The 23652-nt window shown below is 46.7% G+C and overlaps 1 protein-coding gene across 2 annotated transcripts in view; it reads right to left on the reverse strand.

Moving 5' to 3' along the window:
• The window catches only part of LG05H10orf67 (linkage group 05 C10orf67 homolog), a 243086-nt gene extending 220471 nt beyond the window's left edge, over nucleotides 1-22615 (reverse strand). The window contains exons 1-2 of one of the 2 annotated variants that reach the window (XM_073629770.1): nucleotides 22545-22615; nucleotides 2575-2695 (exon numbers count right to left, since the gene is read on the reverse strand). In XM_073629770.1, coding sequence (XP_073485871.1) covers nucleotides 2575-2695; nucleotides 22545-22603 — 180 coding nt within the window. In that variant the 5' untranslated portion in view covers nucleotides 22604-22615. Of the gene's footprint in view, nucleotides 1-2574; nucleotides 2696-5778; nucleotides 6426-22544 lie in introns of those variants that run through there. The other variant, XM_073629768.1, reaches the window with a different exon arrangement.
• Between the last annotated feature and the right edge of the window lie 1037 nt (nucleotides 22616-23652).

The raw sequence follows: 23652 nt of genomic DNA on the forward strand, positions 1-23652 counted from the left end.
CATAACGGCGATTCGCCTGCCTGTGACATTCTGCCGCAGTACAATTGCGGCGGCTGGTTGGCAAGCGGTTAAGATAAAAACCCAGTGTCCAGCAGCCCCCCTTAACCCCCCTAATACTTACCTGAGGTCCCTCTCTGTCCAACGATGTCCACGAGTGTGTCAGCCGTCCGGGATTCTCCCTCCTGATTGGCTGAGACACATCAGCGGCGTCATTGGCTCCCGTTGCTGTCAATCAAATCCAGCTAGCCAATCAGGTGAGAGAGGGGCGGGGCCGGGTCGGGGTTCTGTGTCTGTATGGACGCAGTAAGCTGTGACTCTGCTCGGGTGCCCCTATAGCAAACCACTTGCTGTGGGGGCACTTATCAGGAGGGAGGGGCCAGTATCACAGTAGAGGGACCCGAGAAGAGGAGGATCTGGGCTGCTCTGTGCAAATCCACTGCACAGTTTCTTTCATTCAACTAGCAGGTTGAACAAAAGAAAATGACTCAAATTCCCTGTTCACATACTTGATGTGGATGGGGGAATCCCTCTTGCTGTGCTTTTGTAGGTTACAGTGGGGGAAACTTCCATCAATTCAGAATACAATGATCAGTACCGCCAGCTATAGCCAGTAGCGCTGATGGAGAGAACATTTTCCAACAGGCTGGTTGTACACAAGTCGACCGATAGATCACCTTGTGTACAACCAGCCGTTTTAAATTGGTATTAAACTTAAAACCAAAAATGTAATATACAGTGCCTTGCAAAAGTATTCACACCCCTTGAAATTTTCCACATTTTGTCATGTTACAAAAAAAAAACGTAAATGTATTTTATTGGGATTTTATGTTATAGACCAACACAAAGTGTTGCTCGTACTAGTGTGACCCAGGTCTTAAATTCCTAACTACCCAGGTTTATATTGCAATCTGTGTCCCGACTAGGGATATTCACCATCTCTGTGGGAGCACACACATTAATCTGAATGTTAACATGCGTAGTGTTATGCAGCCTGCACATTTGAATGGGCTGCCTAATGCACCAAAAATACCAAAAAAGGCACATGTGCTATATTTTGCAACACAGTGCACTACAACACAACAAATGATAGTGCAATACTGATGTGGTGCACTGCAATGTACTGTACATAATGTTGGCAAGATGGGTAGGAATGCCATTCAGAATGGTGTGAGCAGACCCTTAAATTGAGGGAACATTCAAAATTTTGAAGTAGAACTGAAGGCAATTCTTTTTTCATTTTGTATAGAGTAAGAGAGGGTTATAACCCCTTTTGGATTTTTTGCCATCTGTGTTCTATTGGGGAGATTTCCCTTCACTTCCTAAGGGAAATCCCTAGCAGTCACCAGAACTTGTGGGTCTATTTGAAGATTTCCCCCTTTATTACGATTCACATGACAACTCAAAATTTGGCATTTCCTTTTTAATTTTTTGTGAGAACAGTCATCAGGACAAATAGTGAGGGTGACCACCCTAATGGGGACACAGACCACAATAAAAACCTGACAGGGGTTCTAATTCCTCTCTGCTCTGTCCAAAACTAAAAAAAAATGCATTTACTTATAATTTATCATCAGAACAGGAATAGAAGGGAAATCTTCTAATGGGGACACTTCTACTAACACTGGCTACTAGAGAATTTTTCCTAACTTTGGAGAGATTTCCTCTCATTTCCTATTGTGCCTACAGGGCAGGAAGTAAAGGAAAATCTCTTTTTTTTAACCATTCCCCCCTCCATCTAAAAAAAGTTTTACATTTTAACTACAGTTTAACCACCTCCCACCCACCCTATAGACAAATGACAGCGGCGGGGTGGCTCTCTAGTTCTGGGATGACCTCATGTGATGTCCCACACTCACTGCACTTGCGCACCCGGGGGGGCACACAGCGCGGTGATCGGTGGTGCGCTGCGTCCCTGGGACACGGCGCATCCCCGACCTTGGTAAAAAGATGATGAAGAGGCTCTTTACCCATGTGATCAGCTGTGTCCAATCACAGCTGATCACATGTAAACAAGGAAATGTCAGTCATCAGCTTTCGTCTCCTCACTCTGACAGCGTGTGAGGAGAGTCGATCAGTGGCATTTTCTCACAGGGGAGACCTGCACAGATAATAAGGGCACTGATCATTAGAGCTGATGATCAGTGCAGCCCCAAAAGTGCCCATCAGTGATGCCAGTCACTGCTGCCTTTCAGTGCCGCCTATCAGTGCTGCATATTAGTGCCTCCTCATTCAGTGCCACCTATCAGTGTAGCCTCATCAGCGCACATCAGTGAAGGAAAAAAATTAACTTCTTTACTAAATTTTCTAAGAGAAACGTTTTTGTTTTGTTTTTCAAAATTGTATTTTTTTATTTTTTAAAGCAAAAAATAAAAAAGCCCAGTGGTAATTAAATACCCCTAAAAGAAAGCTCTATCTCTATCAAAAAAATGATAAAAAATGAATTTGTGTACAGAGTTGCATGACCACGCAATTGTCATTCAAAGTGCGTCAGCGCTGAAAGCTGAAAATTGCCCTGCGCAGGAAGGGGTTGAAAGTGCCCGGTACTGAAGTAGTTAAATTAAAAAAAGATCTTACCTGTGTCAGTGTTTGTATCACATTTCTCAGCTCCTTTATTTCCCAAACCTCTGTGATGTCTGTCTGTGTGGCCTGATCGGACTCAAAGTTCCCCACTCTGAGCTGTGCAGAGATTGTGTGACTGTAAAGACAGAAATACCGTTACAATTCAGTGTAATGATACATTTTATTACACGTTGCCACAACACATAGAAATGCACTTGCTCTATTTATTGTAAATGGCATCCCAACACATTGTACAGTACTAGAGTCCATCCCACATGGCGCAAAAACACATACTAAATTTCAACTGTCATTTTTAATATTTTTAAAGGGTAACTCCACTTTTTTGGGGAAAAATAATAGCAAATAAAAAAAATACTCAAGTCATATTGTAATGGAATGTTATTAAAAATGACCTTTCCTTTTCAATCTGCAGCTCTGCAATTTTCTATACAATGTAATATGGCTATCCGGAAGTGTTCTGTACACAGAATGTATACAGAACGCCCCCAGAAACATCATTTCCTGCTTATGTGATTGGCTCACTGATTTTCCCCAGACGTCTTCACTAAGCTACAAACCAGATATCAGATTGCTGCTGATCTGCGCGGCAGGGGGCGCACAGGCAGTGCAAGCAAAGTGAAGGCGCGCTGTGGCCGTCATTCGTCAAGGGGTTAAACAGTATAGGCATTTATTTTTAATGTTTTACATCGCTATACCTACAAAAGGGGCCAGCCTGACATGATCTAGCAGGACTAAATTTTTCTGACTTAAGATCCACTTTAACCACTTCAATACTGGCACTTATATCCCCTTCCTGCCCAGGCCAATGTTCAGCTTTCAGCGCTGACGCATTTTAAATGACAATTGCGCGGTCATGCAACACTGTACCCAAACAAAAATGTATTTTTTTTCCCCACAGTTAGAGCTTTCTTTTAGTGGTATTTGATCACCACTGCGTTATTTATCTTTTGCTAAACAAATAAAAAAAGACCAAAAATCTTGAAAACAAAAAAGTTTTTCTTCATTTCTGTTATAAAATTTGTAAATAAGTACGTTTTCTCCATTACTGACGGGCACTGGTAAGGCGGCACTAATGAGGTGGCACTAATATGCAAAACACTGATGGGCACTGATAGGTGGCATTGATATGCAGCACTAATAGGTGGCACTGATGGGCTGCATTGACGGGCACTGATAGATGGCATTGATAGGCAGCAGTGATGAGGAGGCACTGGCAGGCATTACAAATGGGCACTGATTGGCATCTCTTATGGGCACTGATTTGCATCCCTGGTGGGTCTGCACTGATAATCAATGCGCTGAGGAGTGCCCCGCCGCTCAGGAGAGCCGATCTGCAGATCGGCTCTACACTACCCGCGCCTTGTCAGCGCGAATAAAGGAAAAGCTGATAAACAGCACTTCCTGGTTACGATGTGACCAGCTGTGATTGGACACAGCTGATCACATGGTAAAGAGCCTACATCATAGGCTCTTTACCAAGATCAGAGAGCGACACACCGCACCACCGATCGGCTTATCCTGCTGGACGTCATATGACGCCCAGTCAGGATAACTTAACTACTTTGTGGCCGTCATTCTGGTATATGGCGGGCGGGAAGTGGTTAAAGTGTAACTCCACTTTTGTTGAGAAAAAAAACATTCCCCTCTGGGTGATCAAATTGTGTCGCAGATTCCTACCTTTTGTTATTCTGAAGAAATCCCTGTGTGTTCCTCTGTGTCTTGTTCTAAGTGAGCCTAATGGGAGTGGTTTCATAATTATCAACCAGCTGCTGCATCTGCAGGGCTCTAATGAGGAAAACTGCAGGGTCTGCATCCCTTTAGACATGATTTTCTATTGGGAGTATCTCACCAAAAATGACATTTTTGTTGCAGGGGATGCCTGAAATCTGACTTGTATCTCAGTGCAGACTTCTGGGAAAATCAGTGAGCCAAACACACAACAGGACATTCTGTGTACAGAACACCTCCAGGTCGCCATATTGCATTGCATTTTACAGAAAATTACAGCGGCTGCAGATTGAAAAGGAAAGGTAATTTTTAATTACAATATGACTTGTGTCACAATTGTATGCGATATATATATTTTTTTATTTGCTAATTTTTTTTCCCCATGTAGTAGAGTTACCCTTTAATATGGAGAAAAATATAAATTTGCAGAAGACACAAAAATGAAACAATCATGGTCACACCTAAGCAATTTAACGCACGCTGTCTAGCACACAAGAGGATTCCTGTTCTCTTCTATTGGGCCCATTTACACCTGTGCGCTGTGCTGGAATAACAGTGTGTTTTTTATGTGTTTTACTGCGTTCCAGCACAGTCCAGCCCAGGAAAAATGCAGCATGTTCTACTTTTTTTCTGGAACTGACCGCACTGGTGTGAACTAGGCCATAGGAAACCATATAACCTACTTGTCATGCGTTTTTGATGCAGAAAAAATGCACTGGACTGCATGTGGTGTGAAGTGGCTCTAAGGCAACATAAAAGTGCTGCAACGCATGGCAATATACCACAGCGTTTTGCAGCAAAAAATAAAATAAAATTGTGACATTCGATTTTTGGATTGTCTATTGATTTCATTGGCCTGCCTTAATGAAACGCACGTTCTATGCGTGCCATAATGTGCGTTAACGCACTGCAGAAATATAAATGGACCCTAAGGACCCATTTACACATAGAACTCTGCAAACATGCGATTTTGTGCGTTTTCACGCGACACACATAGGGCATTTGTTTCAAAGAGCTGCCCTACGCAAGACAAATGTGCCAAAGTAGCTCCTATACTTTTTTGGGGGCATTGAGCATTGCACGTGATTGGCTAGCTTTTTTTTTTTTTTCACGCACGTAAAAACACACCATGTTCTCTTGTCACACTTGGGGTGCCATTAATTATGAATAGCACCTAAAATAAAATAAAAAATAAATAAATAAAAATGAATGGCACTGCAAGTACAAAATGCGTTTTTTTGGGGTTTATTTGTGCATATTTCACGAACATGCGCATTTATGATATGCCCGGTGTGAATGAGCCCCCGTCACGTCTTCATCATCTACACACATTTATCAGATGTGTTCCATGGAAGTCACCCTACTTCTCCATCACTCATCATAGTTCTACTCCCTGGATCGCCATTGTGAACAGACTGAAGTCGGTCGGTCAGTGTGGAAGTCGTGCAGCTGACATTACAGATCGGATACCTGAGCTCAATCTCCCGCACATAGGCGGCCACAGAATCCTCATCAAAGCCGCCGGTCCTCCCCGTTGTCACCCGCCGCTCCATGCTGATCCAACTTTTCCCCGCACAAAGTTCTCAGCGTTCTATCTCCATGGCAACCGGATCCCCGCAGGAAGAGGCACTTCCGCTCTGCACACTTAGCCGCGGCCATCTTTAGTTTGGGAGAATTTAACCCATTCCCATGATTACTGCGGATATACAGCGTGATCAGTGCAGTGTAGGGGTGACATAAACAGGAATTTCACCCAAATCTAAGAAATTTCTAAAATGTCACAGTTAAAGAACTTTATTAACCACTTCCAGTCCGGGCCAATCCAGATTTTTATAACATATATGTAATAATCAGCATTTTTTTTTTTTTTGCTAGAAATTAGAACCAAACATTATATATGTTTTCTGAAAGCAGAGGCCCTGGAGAATAAAATAATGGTTGCTGCAATTTTTTATTTTGCACAATATTTGTGCAGCCGTTTGTCAAACACAAATTTTCAGGATAAAATGCACTTAAATGTATTTTAGTGCAAAACAAACACAATATAATACCACATTTATTGGTAACATATAAAAATGTTGGGCTGAGTAAATAATACCAAACATGTCAAGATTCTGGGCCAGATCTAGCCTATCTGATCTGGGGGTGCAGTAAAAAAATGTCAGGGGGCATAATATCAACACTGTGTGAATCACTGACAGTCTGTCACATAGTGTCACAACTGGGAAACACTAGCATACAGTGGGGATGGAAAGTATTCAGACCTCCTTAAATTTTTCACTCTTTGTTATATTGCAGCCATTTGCTAAAATCATTAAAGTTCATTTTTTTCCTCATTATTGTACACACAGCACCCCATATTGACAGAAAAACATAGAATTGTTGACATTTTTGCAGATTTATTAAAAAAGAAAAACTGAAATATCACATGGTCCTAAGTATTTAGACCCTTTGCTCGGTATTTAGTAGAAGCACCCTTTTGATCTAATACAGCCATGAGTCTTTTTGGGAAAGATGCAACAAGTTTTTCACACCTGGATTTGGGGATCCTCTGCCATTCCTCCTTGCAGATCCTCTCCAGTTCTGTCAGGTTGGATGGTAAACATTGGTGGACAGCCATTTTTAGGTCACGGAGTTGTTGTGAAGCCACTCCTTCGTTATTTTAGCTGTATGCTTAGGGTCATTGTCTTGTTGGAAGGTAAACCTTCGGCCCAGTCTGAGGTCCTGAGCACTCTGGAGAAGGTTTTTGTCCAGGATATCCCTGTACTTGGCCACATTCATCTTTCCCTCGATTGCAACCAGTCATCCTGTCCCTGTAGCTGAAAAATACCCCCACAGCATGATGCTGCCACCACCACGCTTCACTGTTGGGACTGTATTGGACAGGTGATGAGCAGTGCCTGGTTTTCTCCACACATATCGCTTAGAATTAAGGCCAAAAAGTTCCATCTTGGTCTCATCAGACCAGAGAATCTTATTTCTCACCATCTTGGAGTCCTTCAGGTGTTTTTTTAGCAAACTCCATGCGGGCTTTCATGTGTCTTGCACTGAGGAGAGGCTTCCGTCGGGCCACTCTGCCATAAAGTCCCGACTGGTGGAGGGCTGCAGTGATGGTTGACTTTCTACAACTTTCTCCCATTTCCCGACTGCATCTCTGGAGCTCAGCCACAGTGATCTTTGGGTTCTTCTTTACCTCTCTCACCAAGGCTCTTCTCCCCTGATAGCTCAGTTTGGCCGGACGGTAGCTCTAGGAAGGGTTCTGGTCATCCCAAATGTCTTCCATTTAGGAAATATGGAGGCCACTGTGCTTAAGTGCAGCAGAAATGTTTTTGTAAACTTGGCCAGATCTGTGCCTTGCCACAATTCTGTCTCTAAGCTCTTCAGGCAGTTCCTTTGACCTCATGATTCTCATTTGCTCTGATCATGCACTGTGAGCTTTAAGGTCTTATATAGACAGGTGTGTGGCTTTACTAATTAAGTCCAATCAGTATAATCAAACACAGCTGGACTCAAATGAAGGTGTAGAACCATCTCAAGGATGATCAGAAGAAATGGACAGCACCTGAGTTAAATATATGAGTGTCACAGCAAAGGGTCTGAATACTTAGAAACATGTGATATTTCAGTTTTGAGAGGGGTAGAGAAGGAAGCGCCACCTGAGTGTAGTATTAACAAATGATGTTTAATGACACCAGGTAAAAACACACTTACAGGATAAAAACATATAAAAGGCTCATCTGTATAGGTATGTGGTCCTCGGTGTTCCCTCTGATCCTGTGGTGGTGACGCTGCAGGGATGCTGGGCTGCAGAAGGTGGATTACCAGCCAGGAGCTTCTTCTGTGGCCATCAGGAAGAGACTAGGGGCCGGCATTGAGGGTGCATGACGTCACAGGTCATCCGTCTGCTTCCGGGTTCGGTATCCAGGGGAGGGATCGTCCAGGGAGGAGGGCTAGCAGAGAGGTTGAGAGAAGGCTACGCGCTCTGAGCCACTGCTTCAATAGGCCTCTTGAAGCAGATGGATGACCTGTGACGTCATGCACGCTCCACGCCGGCCCCTAGTCTCTTCCTGATGGCCACAGAAGGAGCTCCCGCCTGGTAATCCACCGTCTGCAGCCCAGCATCCCTGCAGCGTCACCACCACAGGATCAGAGGGAACACCGAGGACCACATATCTGTGGGCAGCACAGTGGTGTGTGGGCAGCACAGTGGTGTAGTGGATAGCACTCTCGCCTAGCAGTAAGAAGGGTCACTGGTTCGAATCCCAACCATGACACTACCTGCCTGGAGTTTGCATGTTCTCCCTGTGCCTGCGTGGGTTTCCTCCGGGTACTCCGGTTTCCTCCCACACTCCAAAGATATGCTGGTAGGTTAATTGGATCCTGTCTAAATTGTCCCTAGTATGTATGAATGTGAGTTAGGGACCTTAGATTGTAAGCTCCTTGAGGGTAGGGACTGATGTGAATGTACAATGTATATGTAAAGCGCTGCGTAAATTGACAGTGCTATATAAGTACCTTAAATAAATAAAAAAATATATACAGATGAGCCTTCTATATGTTTTTATCCTGTAAGTGTGTTTTTACCTGGTGTCATTAAACATCATTTGTTAATACTACACTCAGGTGGCGCTTCCTTCTCTACCCCTCTCTCATCCATCACAGAGCCAGCTCTCTGAGGACAGCAGCCGCCTAGCCTACCAGCCTACTTTAACCATTACATTACCGGTTACCACTTAACCCTTGAACTTCCAGCCTATCCCCTATGGACTAAGTTGCTCAGCCCTTTATATCTCCTGTTATATATGGACTTGTGTGTTTGCGCATACAGTTACCAATACTCTGATATTTCAGTTTTTCTTTTTCAATAAATCAGCAAAAATGTCAACAATTCTGTGTTTTTTTCTGTCAATATGGGGTGCTGTGTGTACATTAATGAACTTAAATGATTTTAGCAAATGGCTGCAAAATAACAAAGAGTGAAAAATTTAAGGGGGTCTGAATACTTTCCGTCCCCACTGTATATTAATTAGGTTATCATTGGATTAGAAATTAAATAGAATCTGTACCCCCTTATATCACGTGTCCCTATCATAGCCCCCCTTTACATTGGATTCCCATCAGCTTGCCTCCTTACATCAGGTGTCCCCATCAGAGCGCCCCCTTACATCAGGGTCCCCATCAGAGTGCCATCTTACATCAGGTATCCCCACCAGAGTGCCCCCTCACATCAAGGTCCTCATCAGAGTGCTATCTTACATCAGGTGTCCCCAGTAGAGTGCCCCCATCAGAGTGCCCCCTTACATCAGGGTCCCCATCAGAATGCCCCCTTACATCAGGGCCCCATCAGAGTGCCCCCTTACATCAGGTGTCCTTATCAGAGTGCCCCCTAACATCAGGGTCCCCATCAGAGTCCCCCTTACAGCTATTGACCCCAGAACCACCCAGCACCCCCCTAGATCCGGCCCTGTCAATATTTAAAATTTTGCACGTCCGTAAAATGGCGACAAACTATGGTTACTAAAAATCTCCACAGGTGAAGCTTTAAAAGCCTTTACTGGTTAGTGATTTAGTGTTAACAATTAAATATGGCCCTAGAAATATTGCTTTCACTCCAACGTTCGCAGCAATACTGATGTAGCACCCTGATGTTTAGGCAAGGTTGCTCTTAAATTTATCTGCCAAGTTATAGTTGCCTTGGCCAATTGCTAGGGGGTCAACTGACTTCACCCTTATTCTGGAATTGCTGCACTTCTCACTTCTGTCGCTAGGTGGCTTGGTACCTGGCGACATTAGTTAAGACAAGGGCATTGCAAGGACAGATGATGATTATATGGCGTATCTCAGCCAATGGGGAGGGATTTTCTAGCTGTTCGGGGGGTTTTGTGCCACCTGGACGGCTGTCTGGGTGGACGTATGTTGTGCTGCCCCGGGCTGCTAGGCTTGCTCCGGCTTGCAGAACTGGAGAACCTGTTGTGGGCGGAGGTAGAGAGGAAGCTGTTGCCACTAAGGGACCATCCACCTTGTTCCCGGGGACCACTGTAAGTAGCTGAAGCAAGTACCTGAGCAGTATTCATTTCTCACCAACCGGGGGGGGTGAAGAATTGGGAAACTTCAGCAGGTGTCAAGCCAGGGACTCAGCCAGCAGAGGTGATGCTTGCAGAGCAGTCTTGTGTGCCAAGCCAGGGACTGAGCAGGCCAGCGGGCGGCGCTTGAGGAGTATCTCAGTGCCAAGCTAGGGACGGAGGACATTAAACTTTTCGTTACCACGGTAAATGCAAAAGGAGAGGATTTGAAGTTGCCAGATCCCAGGTACTGCTGGTAAATGCTATGGAACTATATCTGTTCACCAAACCCTGTGGATTACAAATGTGGGCTTTGTGGAGTTAAGGACGCTATGCTGAAGCCACTTTACTCCTGCACAGAAGTTGTTGCTAGTGGAGAACATTCCTGTTGGCTGTACTGCTGAGATTGTGCTGGACTGAATACTGCCGGCAGATACAAGGAGTGCCCACTTGAGTCATGCTGGCCAGTGCTCTGAAAGTTGCCAGTATGACTCCCTCTAAAAAGTGACCTGTGATGCTCAGCAGGTTGTTTCTTCAATTGTTAAAGAGCTCTTTCTCAGTCCCCAGCTGTCATGCGGACAGACTGTGTGTTCAGAAGTGCGGTCCTGCAGGACCTGTGTTCAGAAGTGCGGTCCCTTGCACCATGGCCTGTCTGCAAGGGGACCTGTGTTTAGAAGTGCGGTCCCGCTCGGCGTATAAGTTCCCCCCTCTACTGCGCAGTAGGTATCGGCGGAAATAGCCGAAGCAGAACAGCTGAAAATCAGCTGTACACGGCGCCTGTAAGAGGGCCCCTCGCCACGCTTCGGGCACGGCCTCGCTGCGCTCGGCACTTTTAGATTCCCCCTCTAGGTCCACTTGGATGGTGGGGAAGGAACCTGGACCCAGAGCGCAGGCGCCGTGTACAGCTGATTGAAGCATTTGAGCTTCGGCTATCTCCGGCGGCTGAGAGTAGTATGTACTGCGCAGGCGCTGCGCCTGGGCAGTACAGGGGGGGAACTTATCCGCCGAGGGAACATTCTCGGCAAGACACCGGCCTGAGCAAGCTCTCATTTACCTTATGTGTTCATATATAGGAAATGCTAAGAATGTTTGTAGAATGGGGAAGGGGGGGGGGGGCATTCTCGGATGTTTATTTGCCAAGTGATAGTTGCCTTGGCCAATTGCTAGGGGGTCGACTGACTTCGCCCTAATTCTGGAATTGCTGCACTTCTCTCTTCTGTCGCTAGGTGGCCGAGTAACTGGCAACATTAGATAAGGCAAGGGCATTGCAAAAACAGATTAGGAGTATATGGGGTATCTTAGCCAATGAGCAGGGATTTTCTAGAATCCCTTGGCCTGCTGGGAGAGCCTATTTATTTGGGTGGAGTCAGGTAATCGGGGTTCTGAGCCACCTGGACAGCTGTCTGGGTGGACGTGTGTTGTGCTGCCCCGGGCTGCTAGGCTTGCAGAACCGGAGAACCTGTCGTGGGCGGAGGTAGAGAGGAAGCTGTTGCCACTAAGGAATCCACCTTGTTCCCGGGACCACTGAGTAGCTGAAGCAAGTACCTGAGCAGTATTCATTTCTTACCAACCGGGGACGGTGAAGAATTGGGAAACTTCAGCAGGTGTCCAGCCAGGGACCCAGCCAGCGGAGGTGACGCTTGCAGAGCAGCCTTGTGTATCAAGCCAGGGACCGAGCAGGCCAGCGGGGCGACGCTTGAGGAGTATCTGAGTGCCAAGCTAGGGATCCAGCAGGGATGCGGGAGTGACGCTTGAGGAAGATACTGTGTGAGAAGATTGGAAGAGATCAGGAGATCCAGTGGCAGTGGATCAGCGAGTCTAGTGAGAGAGACTGGGACCTCAGTTGAGTGAAGATCTACAGAGATTGTAGAGGAAGTAAAGGGATTTGTTACAACTTGTGTTAGAAACTGTTACAAGACTGTTGCCATAGGAGACAGCGGTCCTACACATGCAGATGTGGTGTCTTGCTGGATGCCTTTCCCTGCATGGCTGTCTACTTATAGAGATCTCAGAGTCTGCTAATTAGCATTGCAACTACTAAAGAGTGTCCTGGCCCTAACCCTCTCTCCCACAGTTCTGTTTTAAGAGAAAATAAATCTCTGCATTCAAAAAGTGTCTGGCGCCCATGAATCTATCTTGAATTACACCCACCATGCCTCGTAACCCACTCTACATAGAAAGATGTCAGCTGTCCCTAAGTCTGGAGGTCACCATTAGGCATGGAGAGGCCCGGGACTTGGCTACACTTGTGTGGTACAATCGCTGTTTACGTATGCGTGCCATACCTATGTGGATGTTTGCGTGTATGCACAGGTGGACAGGGGTGCTTTTAACATTTTAAAAAGTATATATTTTTTTTACATTTTTTTTTTATTGTTATCAAAAAAGCTTTGTGCAGGTGATAGGTACTCTTTATCAGTGGCAGCCCATCCATACAATGTAATAATAGAAATAATGCGCTTAGATCCACGCCCACTATTTAGCTGAAACCACGCCCATTTTCACCAAGTGGGAGGGGTCAAAAAGGAAGGGCGGGGCCTGGCGCCCCCCATCCTAAAACTTCACCAGCAGCCACTGCTCTTTATGGAGAAATCAGGTGTCTATGAGACCCCAGATGTCTCCCCTGCCCACCAAAGCAACTAATGAAGCACACATCATGCTTAATTAGCTTCTTCCCTGACTAACAGCTCTGAAACTGGAAATTACAAAATCATTGTCACTTCTGGGATCATTAGTCACAGAGATTGGGGAACAGATGTTGCTCCATCTCCTCTCTTGGAAGCCATCCCAACCCTGGGGAGCGGCAGAGGGGGGCGCTGTAAGTGATCTGCCACCCTGATCACTTTTACAACATAGTCAATCGCCAGCTGTATAAAACTGTACCAAGACCATAGCTGCATCTGCTATGTAATAACCACTTCCTTACAGGACGTTTTTACATGTACGCTAGGTCAGCAAGTAGTTAAAGCGGAACTTCACCCTAAAGGGAAGGCTCCACACATTCATCCCCCCCCCCCCCGCCACATTTGGCACTTTTTTGGGGGGGAGCAGGTACCTGGGGTGACAGATACCCGCTCCCATTTCTTGTCAAATACCAACGGTGATCCAAGCAGAGGTCCGCCCCACCCCAGCAGCTCGTGCATGCACAGTGGGAAAGTACTGTAAAGGCAAGTCTTCACTGCCGGTTTCCCCAAGTCAAGATGCCGGCACCTGGACCTGAAGACGATTGAAGAATTGCTCTGATGAGGACAATGCTGAATCCTTGGACAGGTGAGTGTCCTTATATTAAAAGTCAGCAGCTACAGTATTTGTAGCTTATAACTGTTATTTTTTTGGGGGGAGACTGGAGCTCCTCTTTAAATACCTAATCTCCTCACTATAAAAAATTAGTGCATGGAAAGGATAGGGAAAGCTGACAAACTGCATGGGGAGAGATTAGGATCAGTTAGAAATCTGTGTTTTAATTCTGATTGCTCGCTTTTGGCAATCAACCCTATTACTTCCTTGTTTGTTCCTTCTATTGGGGTCTTTTTGTATTTAATTATATTTACTTTATTTTGAGGTTGATTTGAGTCCAGAAGTCACTTTTAGCTGCTGTCATGTCTTTGGCATTTTTTTTGCTGCAAGGCTTACCTTGAAAAAAAAAGTTGTTCTGATTCAGGGGCAATATTTTAAGGCTTTATTTTATTTGGGGTATTCTGATTTTATCTGTTGGTAGGGACCTTTATTTTAAGTTAAACTATTTTTATGTATTTATTTTTTTATTTTTTTAGGCTTTACTGTAAAAAAAGTTGATATTTCTTTCAGTGGCGGTAGTTTGGGGTGCTCGAGGCACAGCACTGACTTGTTAAAGCGGAGTTCCACCCAAGAATGTAACTTACGCTTTAAGGGAAGGCACAGTTGCCAACATTGCAAAAAAATATGTGGGACACTTTTTTGGCTGTAGGCGGAGCCGTATAATAATTAGGGGGTGTGGCATGCGTTTGTAGGCGTGACATAGCAATAAAAAATAAAACTGCGGTGTGCTAAGCGCACCGCGGGGGAAAATGGGCGTGGTTTACGTGAAATAGTGGGCGTGGCTTAAATGGGATGGCTCAAAGGGGGTGTGGTTAGAGTCTGAGATGAATGAGGGATGGAGATGGAAAGGGGGAGAGAGGGATGGAGGGACAGCAGCCCCAGATCCTACACAACAATAGAAATATGTGTATTCTAGAAAGTTGAACAATCAGCAGATAAAGATAATCCAAACACCTGGTGTTAGCGCTTCAATCATCCCGGCACCATGATTGTTATGGTTTCAGGATGATTGAAGCGCATTATTTCTATTATTACATTTAAATATAAAATTAAATCATTCAACTCACCATAATGCCAAATCAGTGGGATCCCTGAGCGTGTCACTAGCCACTAGAAGAGTCCATCCTTGCATCAGGTGCCACCAGCAGAGTCCATCCTTGCATCAGGTGCCACCAGCAGAGTCCGTCCTTGCATCAGGTGCCACCAGCAGAGTCCGTCCTTGCATCAGGTGCCACCAGCAGAGTTCGTCCTTGCATCAGGTGCCACAAGCAGAGCCCGTCCTTGCATCAGGTGCCACCAGCAGAGTCCGTCCTTGCATCAGGTGCCACCAGCAGAGTCCGTCCTTGCATCAGGTGCCACCAGCAGAGTCCATCCTTGCATCAGGGGTCCCGAGCAGAGTCCGTCCTTGCATCAGGGGCCCCCAGCAGAGTCCGTCCTTGCATCAGGGGCCCCCAGCAGAGTCCGTCCTTGCATCAGGGGCCCCCAGCAGAGTCTGTCCTTGTATCAGGTGTCCCCAGCAGAGTCTGTCCTCGTATGAGGTGTCCCCAGCAGTCTGTCCTCGTATCAGGTGTCCCCAGCAGAGTCAGTATAGACCACCTCAGTGCAGACCCCCCTCCATCAGTGCAGACCCCCTTCAGTGCAGACCCCCTCCATCAATGCAGACCCTCTCAGTGCAGACGCCCTCAGCAGACCCTCCTCAGTGCAGACCTTCCCCTCCCATAATGCCTCCCAGGCCCCAGCACATGTCCATTACAGCATGATGATGAGCGGCCGCCGTCGCCGTGTGTTCAGTGGAGAGGGGAGGGGCCGATCTGTGCGAGAGGAGAAGCCGATTCATTGGCTTCAGGGATCGAGCCCCCTTCCTCTCTCCACTGAACACAAGGAGGAGCGATCTAGCGGCGGCACAGGCGGCGATATTGCTGAAGCCAGCTCCAAAAAAATTGTAAAATGCAAACATTCCCGATTTCCCTGGGCAAATCCCGATTTGGGACAGGCTCCGATCAGGACGAGGGTCCAAAAATCGGGATTGTCCCAGGAAAATCGGGACTGTTGGCAAATATGCACTTGATCATGGCCAAAAAGGCAGAGAAGCTATAATGCTGGAATGGCAAAAGAGGTTAGTAGGGTGGATCACAGTCTTTCCGTGTGGGGACTAAGCCTCTAACCCAATAGCAGCAAGTAGGTGAAGCCAAATTTAATCGACGATCCTACAAGGCCGAGCGGAGGGTACCCCATAGGGACCAAGTGGCTTGGGCAGATCAAAGTGCCCATCAACGTCCCAGCTGGGCAGCAGGGACACCCCTAAGGGCTAAAGTCGACGTGACACTTGATCATGGCAAAAAAGGCAGAGAAGAGATAATGCTGGAATGGCAAAAGCGGTTAGAAGGGTGGATCGCAGTCTCGTTCCGTGTGGGGACAAAGCCTCTAACCCAATAGCAGCAAGTAGGTGTAGCCGAATTTAATCAACGATCCTACAAGGCCGAGCAGAGGGTACCCCACAGGGACCCAGTGGCTTTGGCAGATCAAAATGAATATCAACGTTCCAGCTGGGCAAGAGGGACACCCCTAAGGGCTAAAGTCGATGTGTCACTTGATCATGGCCAAAAAGGCAGAGAAGCGATAATGCTGGAATGGAAAAAGTGGTAAGGTGGATCGCAGTCTCTTTCCGTGTGGGGACTAAGCCTCTAACCCAATAGCAGCAAGTAGGTGAAGCCGAATTTAATCGACGATCCTACAAGGCCGAGCAGAGGGTACCCCACAGGTGCTCAAATGGAAAAATAGGATTTTTATAACAGCTTACCTGTAAAATCCTTTTCTTTTGAGGTACATCACAGGACACAGAGCCTCAGTAATTACTGATGGGTTATAGGGTATTACTAGGTGATTGAACAGTGGTCCCACCCTAGACAGGAAGTTCAACCCCCTATATAACCCCTCCCCTTACTGGGGATACCTCAGTTTTGTAGCAAAGCAATATAAGTGTATTAGAAGAGGGGCGGGACCTCTGTGTCCCGTGATGTACCTCAAAAGAAAAGGATTTTACAGGTAAGCTGTTACAAAAATCCTATTTTCTTTCTCGTACATCACGGGACACAGAGCCTCAGTAATTACTGATGGGATGTCCCAGAGCAATGCTATTTGAGGGGAGGGGAACCACAACAAAGTAGGGTGTAATCAGACCTGAGGACTTCGTACCGCTGCCTGCTGAACACTACGCCCAAAGGCGATATCCTCATGCCTTCCCACATCCACCTGATAAAATCTGGTGAATGTATGGACTGAAGACCAGGTTGCGGCCTTGCAGATTTGAGCCATAGAGGCCCGGTGATGCACCGCCCAAGAAGCACTAATAGCCCTTGTGGAGTGTGCTTTGATTTGAAAAGATGGAATTTTCTGTTTCAAACCGTAAGCTTAAATAATCATTTGTCGAATGCATTTTGAAATGGTAGACTTTGACGCTGCCTGTCCTCTATTGGGACCTTCTGGCAGTACGAACAAAACATCCGTTTTTCGAATTTTAGTAGTTGCTTCCAGATAGGCCTTGACTGCTCTTACTACATCCAAAGAATGTAGTGACCTTTCTTCCGTAGAACAGGGATCTGGAAAAAAGGAAGGTAGAACAATATCTTAGTTTAGATGAAAATCTGAAACCACTTTCGATAGAAGCTAGGATGAGGGCGCAATACCACTCCATCCTTGTGTATGATTAAATAAAGCTCTTTACAGGAAAGAGCTGCTAATTCTGATACTCTTCTAGTAGAAGAAATGGCTACCAGAAAAATTAACTTTCTTGTCAACAAGACCAAGAGAATTTGACGTATTGGTTCAAAAGGCTGTTTTTGTAAAACTGACAGAACCAAATTCAAGTCCCAGGGGTTTAGGGGCGCCCTAACCAGAGGATTAAGACGCGTTACCCCCTGTATAAAGCTTCAGACCAAAGAATGCGAAGCAAGCGGCCGTTGAAAAATACTGACAAGGCCGAGACCTGGCCCTTGATGGTACTCAAGGCCAGCTTCATTTCTAATCCCATTTGTAGAAAGTCAAGAATTCTACTTATGACATATTTTCTGGGATGCCAACCCCTCCTGGATACACACCAGGAGACCTAAGCTTTCCAGACTTTATGATAAATCATTCTGGAAGCTGGCTTCCTTGCATTGATCAAGGTACAAATCACAGGACCTGAAAGCCCACGACTCTTCAGAACATGGGTTTCAATAGCCAGACCCTCAAATTTAATTGTAAGGTAGGATGGAACACTGGACCTTGAGATAACAGGTCTGGACATGACGGTAGTGTCCACGGGGAACCTACTGTCATTACTATTTCTGCATACCAAGCTCTTCTGGGCCACCAGAAGTACCAACTTCCTTTCCTGCCTGATTCTTCGAAGTCGTGGCAGTAGCAGAATAGGGGGAAATGTATAAATCAGGGAGAATTGATGCCATGGAGTCACCAACGCATCTGTCCCGCATGCAAGAGGATCCCTTGTTCTTGACACAAAGTTGTCAATCTTGTTGTTGAACCTGGATTCAAAGAGGTCTACATCCGGAAACCCCCATCTTTGGCATATGGCCAAGAAGACGTCGGGGTGAAGAGACCATTCCCCTGGGAATAACTGCTGACGACTCAAGTAGTCCTTCTGCCAGTTCTCTACTCCCGGAATGAAGATTGCCGATATGTACGGCACATGTTTCTGCCCAGATTAAGATCTGGTTTACTTCTCCTTGGGCTGCACGACTCCTGGTGCCTCCTTGGTGATTGATATAAGCCACTGCTGTGGCATTGTCAGACTGGATCCTGACAGGGCAACCCTGTAACTTGAGTGTCCAGGCCTTTAGGGCTAGATACGCCGCACGGATCTCTAGAATGTTGATGGGTAAGGTCCTCTCTGTCTTGGATCATCTCCCTTGGACAGTCGACTGTTCCAGAACTGCTCCCCAACCCGAAAGACTGGCATCTGTTGTTACCACTGTCCAGGTAACTGGAAAAAAGGATTTTCCCTTTTTCAGATTTTCGGGTATCAACCACCAACTGAGGCTCTGACGCACTGTAGGAGACAGACGCATCGGGAAATCCAATGCCTGAACCTCCTTGTTCCAGGCAGACAGGATACTGTTTTGCAGCAGTCTCGAAAGAAACTGAGCATAGGGAACTGCTTCGAATGAAGCCACCATCTTCCCCAGTAGCCTCATACAAAGGCGAATAGGAGGATCTTTGTTTGCCCTGACTACCTGAATCAGTTCTTTTATGGTACTGATCTTTGCCTGGGGTAAAATACCCTCTTCTTGACACAAAGTTGTCAATCTTGTTGTTGAACCTGGATTCAAAGAGGTCTACATCCGGAACCCCCCATCTTTGGCATATGGCCAAGAAGATGTCGGGGTGAAGAGACCATTCCCCTGGGAATAACTGCTGACGACTCAAGTAGTCCTTCTGCCAGTTCTCTACTCCCGGAATGAAGATTGCCGATATGTACGGCACATGTTTCTGCCCAGATTAAGATCTGGTTTACTTCTCCTTGGGCTGCACGACTCCTGGTGCCTCCTTGGTGATTGATATAAGCCACTGCTGTGGCATTGTCAGACTGGATCCTGACAGGGCAACCCTATAACTTGAGTGTCCAGGCCTTTAGGGCTAGATACGCCACACGGATCTCTAGAATGTTGATGGGTAAGGTCCTCTCTGTCTTGGATCATCTCCCTTGGACAGTCGACTGTTCCAGAACTGCTCCCCAACCCGAAAGACTGGCATCTGTTGTTACCACTGTCCAGGTAACTGGAAAAAAGGATTTTCCCTTTTTCAGATTTTCGGGTATCAACCACCAACTGAGGCTCTGACGCACTGTAGGAGACAGACGCATCGGGAAATCCAATGCCTGAACCTCCTTGTTCCAGGCAGACAGGATACTGTTTTGCAGCAGTCTCGAATGAAACTGAGCATAGGGAACTGCTTCGAATGAAGCCACCATCTTCCCCAGTAGCCTCATACAAAGGCGAATAGGAGGATCTTTGTTTGCCCTGACTACCTACTAGTTCTTTTATGGTACTGATCTTTGCCTGGGGTAAAATACCCTCTTCTGGGCTGTATCTATGACCAGACCGAAATGCTCTAGTCTTCTTACTGGTTTCAAAGAAGACTTCTCTGAGTTGAGGAGCCAACCTAGGTTTTCCAGGTAGTTGACTGTGGTGACCAAGCTTTGGTCCAAGCGGGCTACCGAGCGGTCTATCAAGAGCAGGTCGTCCAGGTATGCTATTACCGTTATGCCTTAGGCCCTTAATCTGGCCAGCGGAAGGGCCAAGATTTTTGTAAACACCCGAGGTGCAGTAGCTAGCCCGAAAGGCAGAGCTATAAACTGAAAGTGGCATTTTTCTACTTTGAAACGCAGGTACTTTTGATGAGCAGGGAAAATAGGTACATGCAGGTATGCGTCCTTGAAGTCTATTGACGCCAGAAATTCTCCTTCTTGTAGGATGGAGACTACCGATTGGATCGATTCCATGCGAAAGGATCGTATCTTTAGGAATCGGTTTAGATCCTTGAGATCTTAAATGGGTCTGACATCTCCATTTGGTTTTGGAACTGTGAAAAGGTTTGAATAAAACCCCAATCCCTGCTCTTGCGTGGGAGCAACCAACTTTTTGCGACAATAGTTGCTCCAATGCTAGAAGGGAGACTTCTTTTTCTCTGGGTCTCTGGGAACATTTGATCTGAAGAAACGAGGAGAGGGGAATTCTCAGAACTCTAGTTTGTAACCTAGAGTTAATGTGGACATCACCCATCTGTCCTGGAAATCCTCCTACCAGAGCCTTGAGAACTGTAGCAGTCTTCCCCCCACCCAAGCGAGCGGGGGCACTCCTTCATAAAGAGGCTTTAGCGTCTTGTCTAGTAGGCTTCTTCCCACAGGACCTGGGTCGACTCTGAGATTTATTTCTTAAGCCTGACGGAGGAGGCCGTCGGGACTGCCTGGAGGCTAATGCTCCTGGCACTGGGGACAGAGCCTGTTTAAAAGAGGGACGTATACCAAATCCTCTCCCGAAAGACTTGCACCATGAAGGGGAAACCCAGCCAGAAGCTTCTTACATGGTGATTCGGCTGAAATTTTTCAACCATAAGATTCTACGCATATGTACCAACCCAAGCGCAAGGCGAAAGGTTTGGATGATAGAATCTCTGATGGCATCAACAGCAAACACAAAGCCACTGGTAGGTTGGCAAACCCCCGGGCTTGCTGTTCAGGAAAAACTTTGAGGACCTGTTTAACATGGTCTCTCAAGTATTGACAGACTGATTGCTGCCACTGCAGGTTGAGCTATTAGGACCTTCTGCCACTGAACCTGCCAAGAAGAAAACACTTTTCAACAGGAATTCCAATTTCTTATCAGTTGGATCCCTAGGTATCTGAGCGTTGTTGACAAGACAAGCCAGACTTATTTACGGAGGAATGGCGGCGTCAACTGCCGGTATAACCCCCATCTTGGTAAATTTTTCCTCCATAGGATAAAGTGTTGCAAACAGGCAGAAAAAAATGTTTATCTCGGTGATCCCACTCAGAAAAAATAAGCTTTTTCAGTAACCATAAACAGAAAAGCATGTGTAGTTTGAGGAGGCTTCAGTGAACCCAAACCAAAGGAGGGTTCTTTGACTCAGATACGGGTAACTTGAATGTGGAGTGGACCAATCCAGCAAAAATTTGCACTAACACCTTCTCATCCTGAGAAGCTGAAGAGGGCCCTTCTCCACTTGATTCCTCAGAAGAGGAATCATAAGTCTCATCCTGATCCTCAGAGGGATTCCTCTCCTTTGTCCCCAGAGTTCCTCTGTTTGAGGGTCCTGGGTGGCAGAGGGGGACCTAGTGCGTTTTCTTTCACAGAGTGAAGATGCGATTAAGGACACCAGTCTTTTCTCCAATCCATTAATGGTTGAGGAAAGAACCTCCTGTGTATACAGGGGCTGAAGTGCCAGAAGCAGCTGCAGCCCCTGACCCCGACGGCTCACCTGGCCAACTTCCCCCTGTCTTTCGGGGGGGGGGGTGCTGCAGAAGGGGGGTCCTCAGAGCCTGAGGAAGTCCCTTAGAGCCCCTATTTTTCGGGGTATATGTACCTCTTCTGCCCATAGTGCAAAACACAAAAAGCAGAGGCACTACCAGAATGCACTGACTGGTGAGCAATGTAGTTCAGCAACTGCCACTGCTACCAAGTCTCAGGCAGTTGCTCAGGTAAATGTTTGCGTGGGAATGCCTGTGTCTCCCACCTCACATGCGCCCGTCTGCTCTGTGTCCCTCCATAGGCCGTGTGCATCTGAAAAGAGTGCACCTTATAGCCTGTGTGCAGCCTGCAATGTGAGCGTTTCACCACTCCGATGTTCTGTTAATGCTTAGTCCCCACACGGAAAGAGACTGTGATCCACCTTACTCACCTCTTTTTCCATTCCAGCATTATCGCTTCTCGGCCATTTTGGCCATGATCAAGTGTCACGTCAACTTTAGCCCTTAGGGGTGTCCCTGCTGCCCAGCTGGGACGTTGATAGGCACTTTGATCTGCCCAAGCCACTTGGTCCCTGTGGGGTACCCTCTGCTCGGCCTTGTAGGATCATTGATTAAATTCGGCTACACCTACTTACTGCTATTGGGTTAGAGGCTTAGTCCCCACACGGAACGAGACTGCGATCCACCTGTTTCCCACGCGAGCCGAGGCTCTAGATCCTCGGAACTAGCATGGGAGGGGGGGGCCGGGGCGGAGGAGAGAGGAGGGCTGGTGGATGGGAAGCTGCTGTAATGGCGGCGTGCGGTGCGGCATACTACCGCTTCCCTGTGCCTTTACCTAAGCCGTGGGGGGAGAATCCCTGTAGGAAAAAAACCCCCTTCCCACATCCTACCTGGAGCATGGCTTGGTGGAGCGTACAGCGTGGACACCGAGACAAGACAGGTCAAGCATGAAAAGGTATGTGCTCTTGACAGCCCCCGGTGGCGACTTTAGGCATAGCATACATTTACTTAAAGGAGAAACCTTATAAGAACTGGAAAAATTCTTAAGCAGTATAGGATATTCCTTTGAAGCTCAGCACAGCACATCTTATTCATGACCAAGACCTAAGACACTGGCGAAAAAACTGAGTTATCCCCAGTAAGGGGAGGGGTTATATAGGGGGTTGAACTTCCTTTCTAGGGTGTGACCAGTGTCCAATCACCTAGTGATACCCTATAACCCATCAGTAATTTCTGAGGCTCTGTGTCCCGTGATGTACGAGAAAGAAAAGAGGTGAGTAAGGTGGATCGCAGTCTCTTTCTGTGTGGGGACTAAGCCTCTAACCCAATAGCAGCAAGTAGGTGAAGCCGAATTTAATCGACGATCTTACAAGGCCAAGCAGAGGGTACGCCCTAGGGACCAAGTGGCTTGGGCAGATCAAAGTGCCTATCAATGTCCCAGCTGGGCAGCAGGTCGATGTGACACTTGATCATGACCAAAAAGGCAGAGAAGCCATAATGCTGGAATGAAAAAAAGATATTAGCTGGGCAGCAGGGACACCCCTAAGGGCTAAAGTTAATATGACACTTGATCGTGGCCAAAATGTCCGAGAAGCGATAACGCTGGAATGGCAAAAGAGGTTAGTAGGGTGGATCCCAGTCTTGTTCCTTGTGGGGCCTAAACCTCTAACCCAATAGCAGCAAGTAGGTGTAGCCGAATTTAATCGACAATCCTACAAGGCCAAGCAGAGGGTACCCCCTAGGGACCAAGTCGCTTGGGTAGATCAAAATGCCTATCAACGTCTCAGCTGGGCAACAGGGACACCCCCAAGGGCTTAAGTCGACGTGACACTTGATCATGGCAAAAAAGGCAGAGAAGCGATAATGCTGGAATGGAAAAAGAGGCGAGTAAGGTGGATCGCAGTCTCTTTCCGTGTGGGGACTAAGCCTCTAACCCAATAGCAGCAAGTAGGTGTAGCCGAATTTAATTGACGATCCTACAAGTTAGAGCAGAGGGTA

The sequence above is a fragment of the Aquarana catesbeiana genome, linkage group LG05 (assembly GCF_042186555.1).
Source record: "Aquarana catesbeiana isolate 2022-GZ linkage group LG05, ASM4218655v1, whole genome shotgun sequence".
Taxonomy (NCBI): domain Eukaryota; kingdom Metazoa; phylum Chordata; class Amphibia; order Anura; family Ranidae; genus Aquarana; species Aquarana catesbeiana.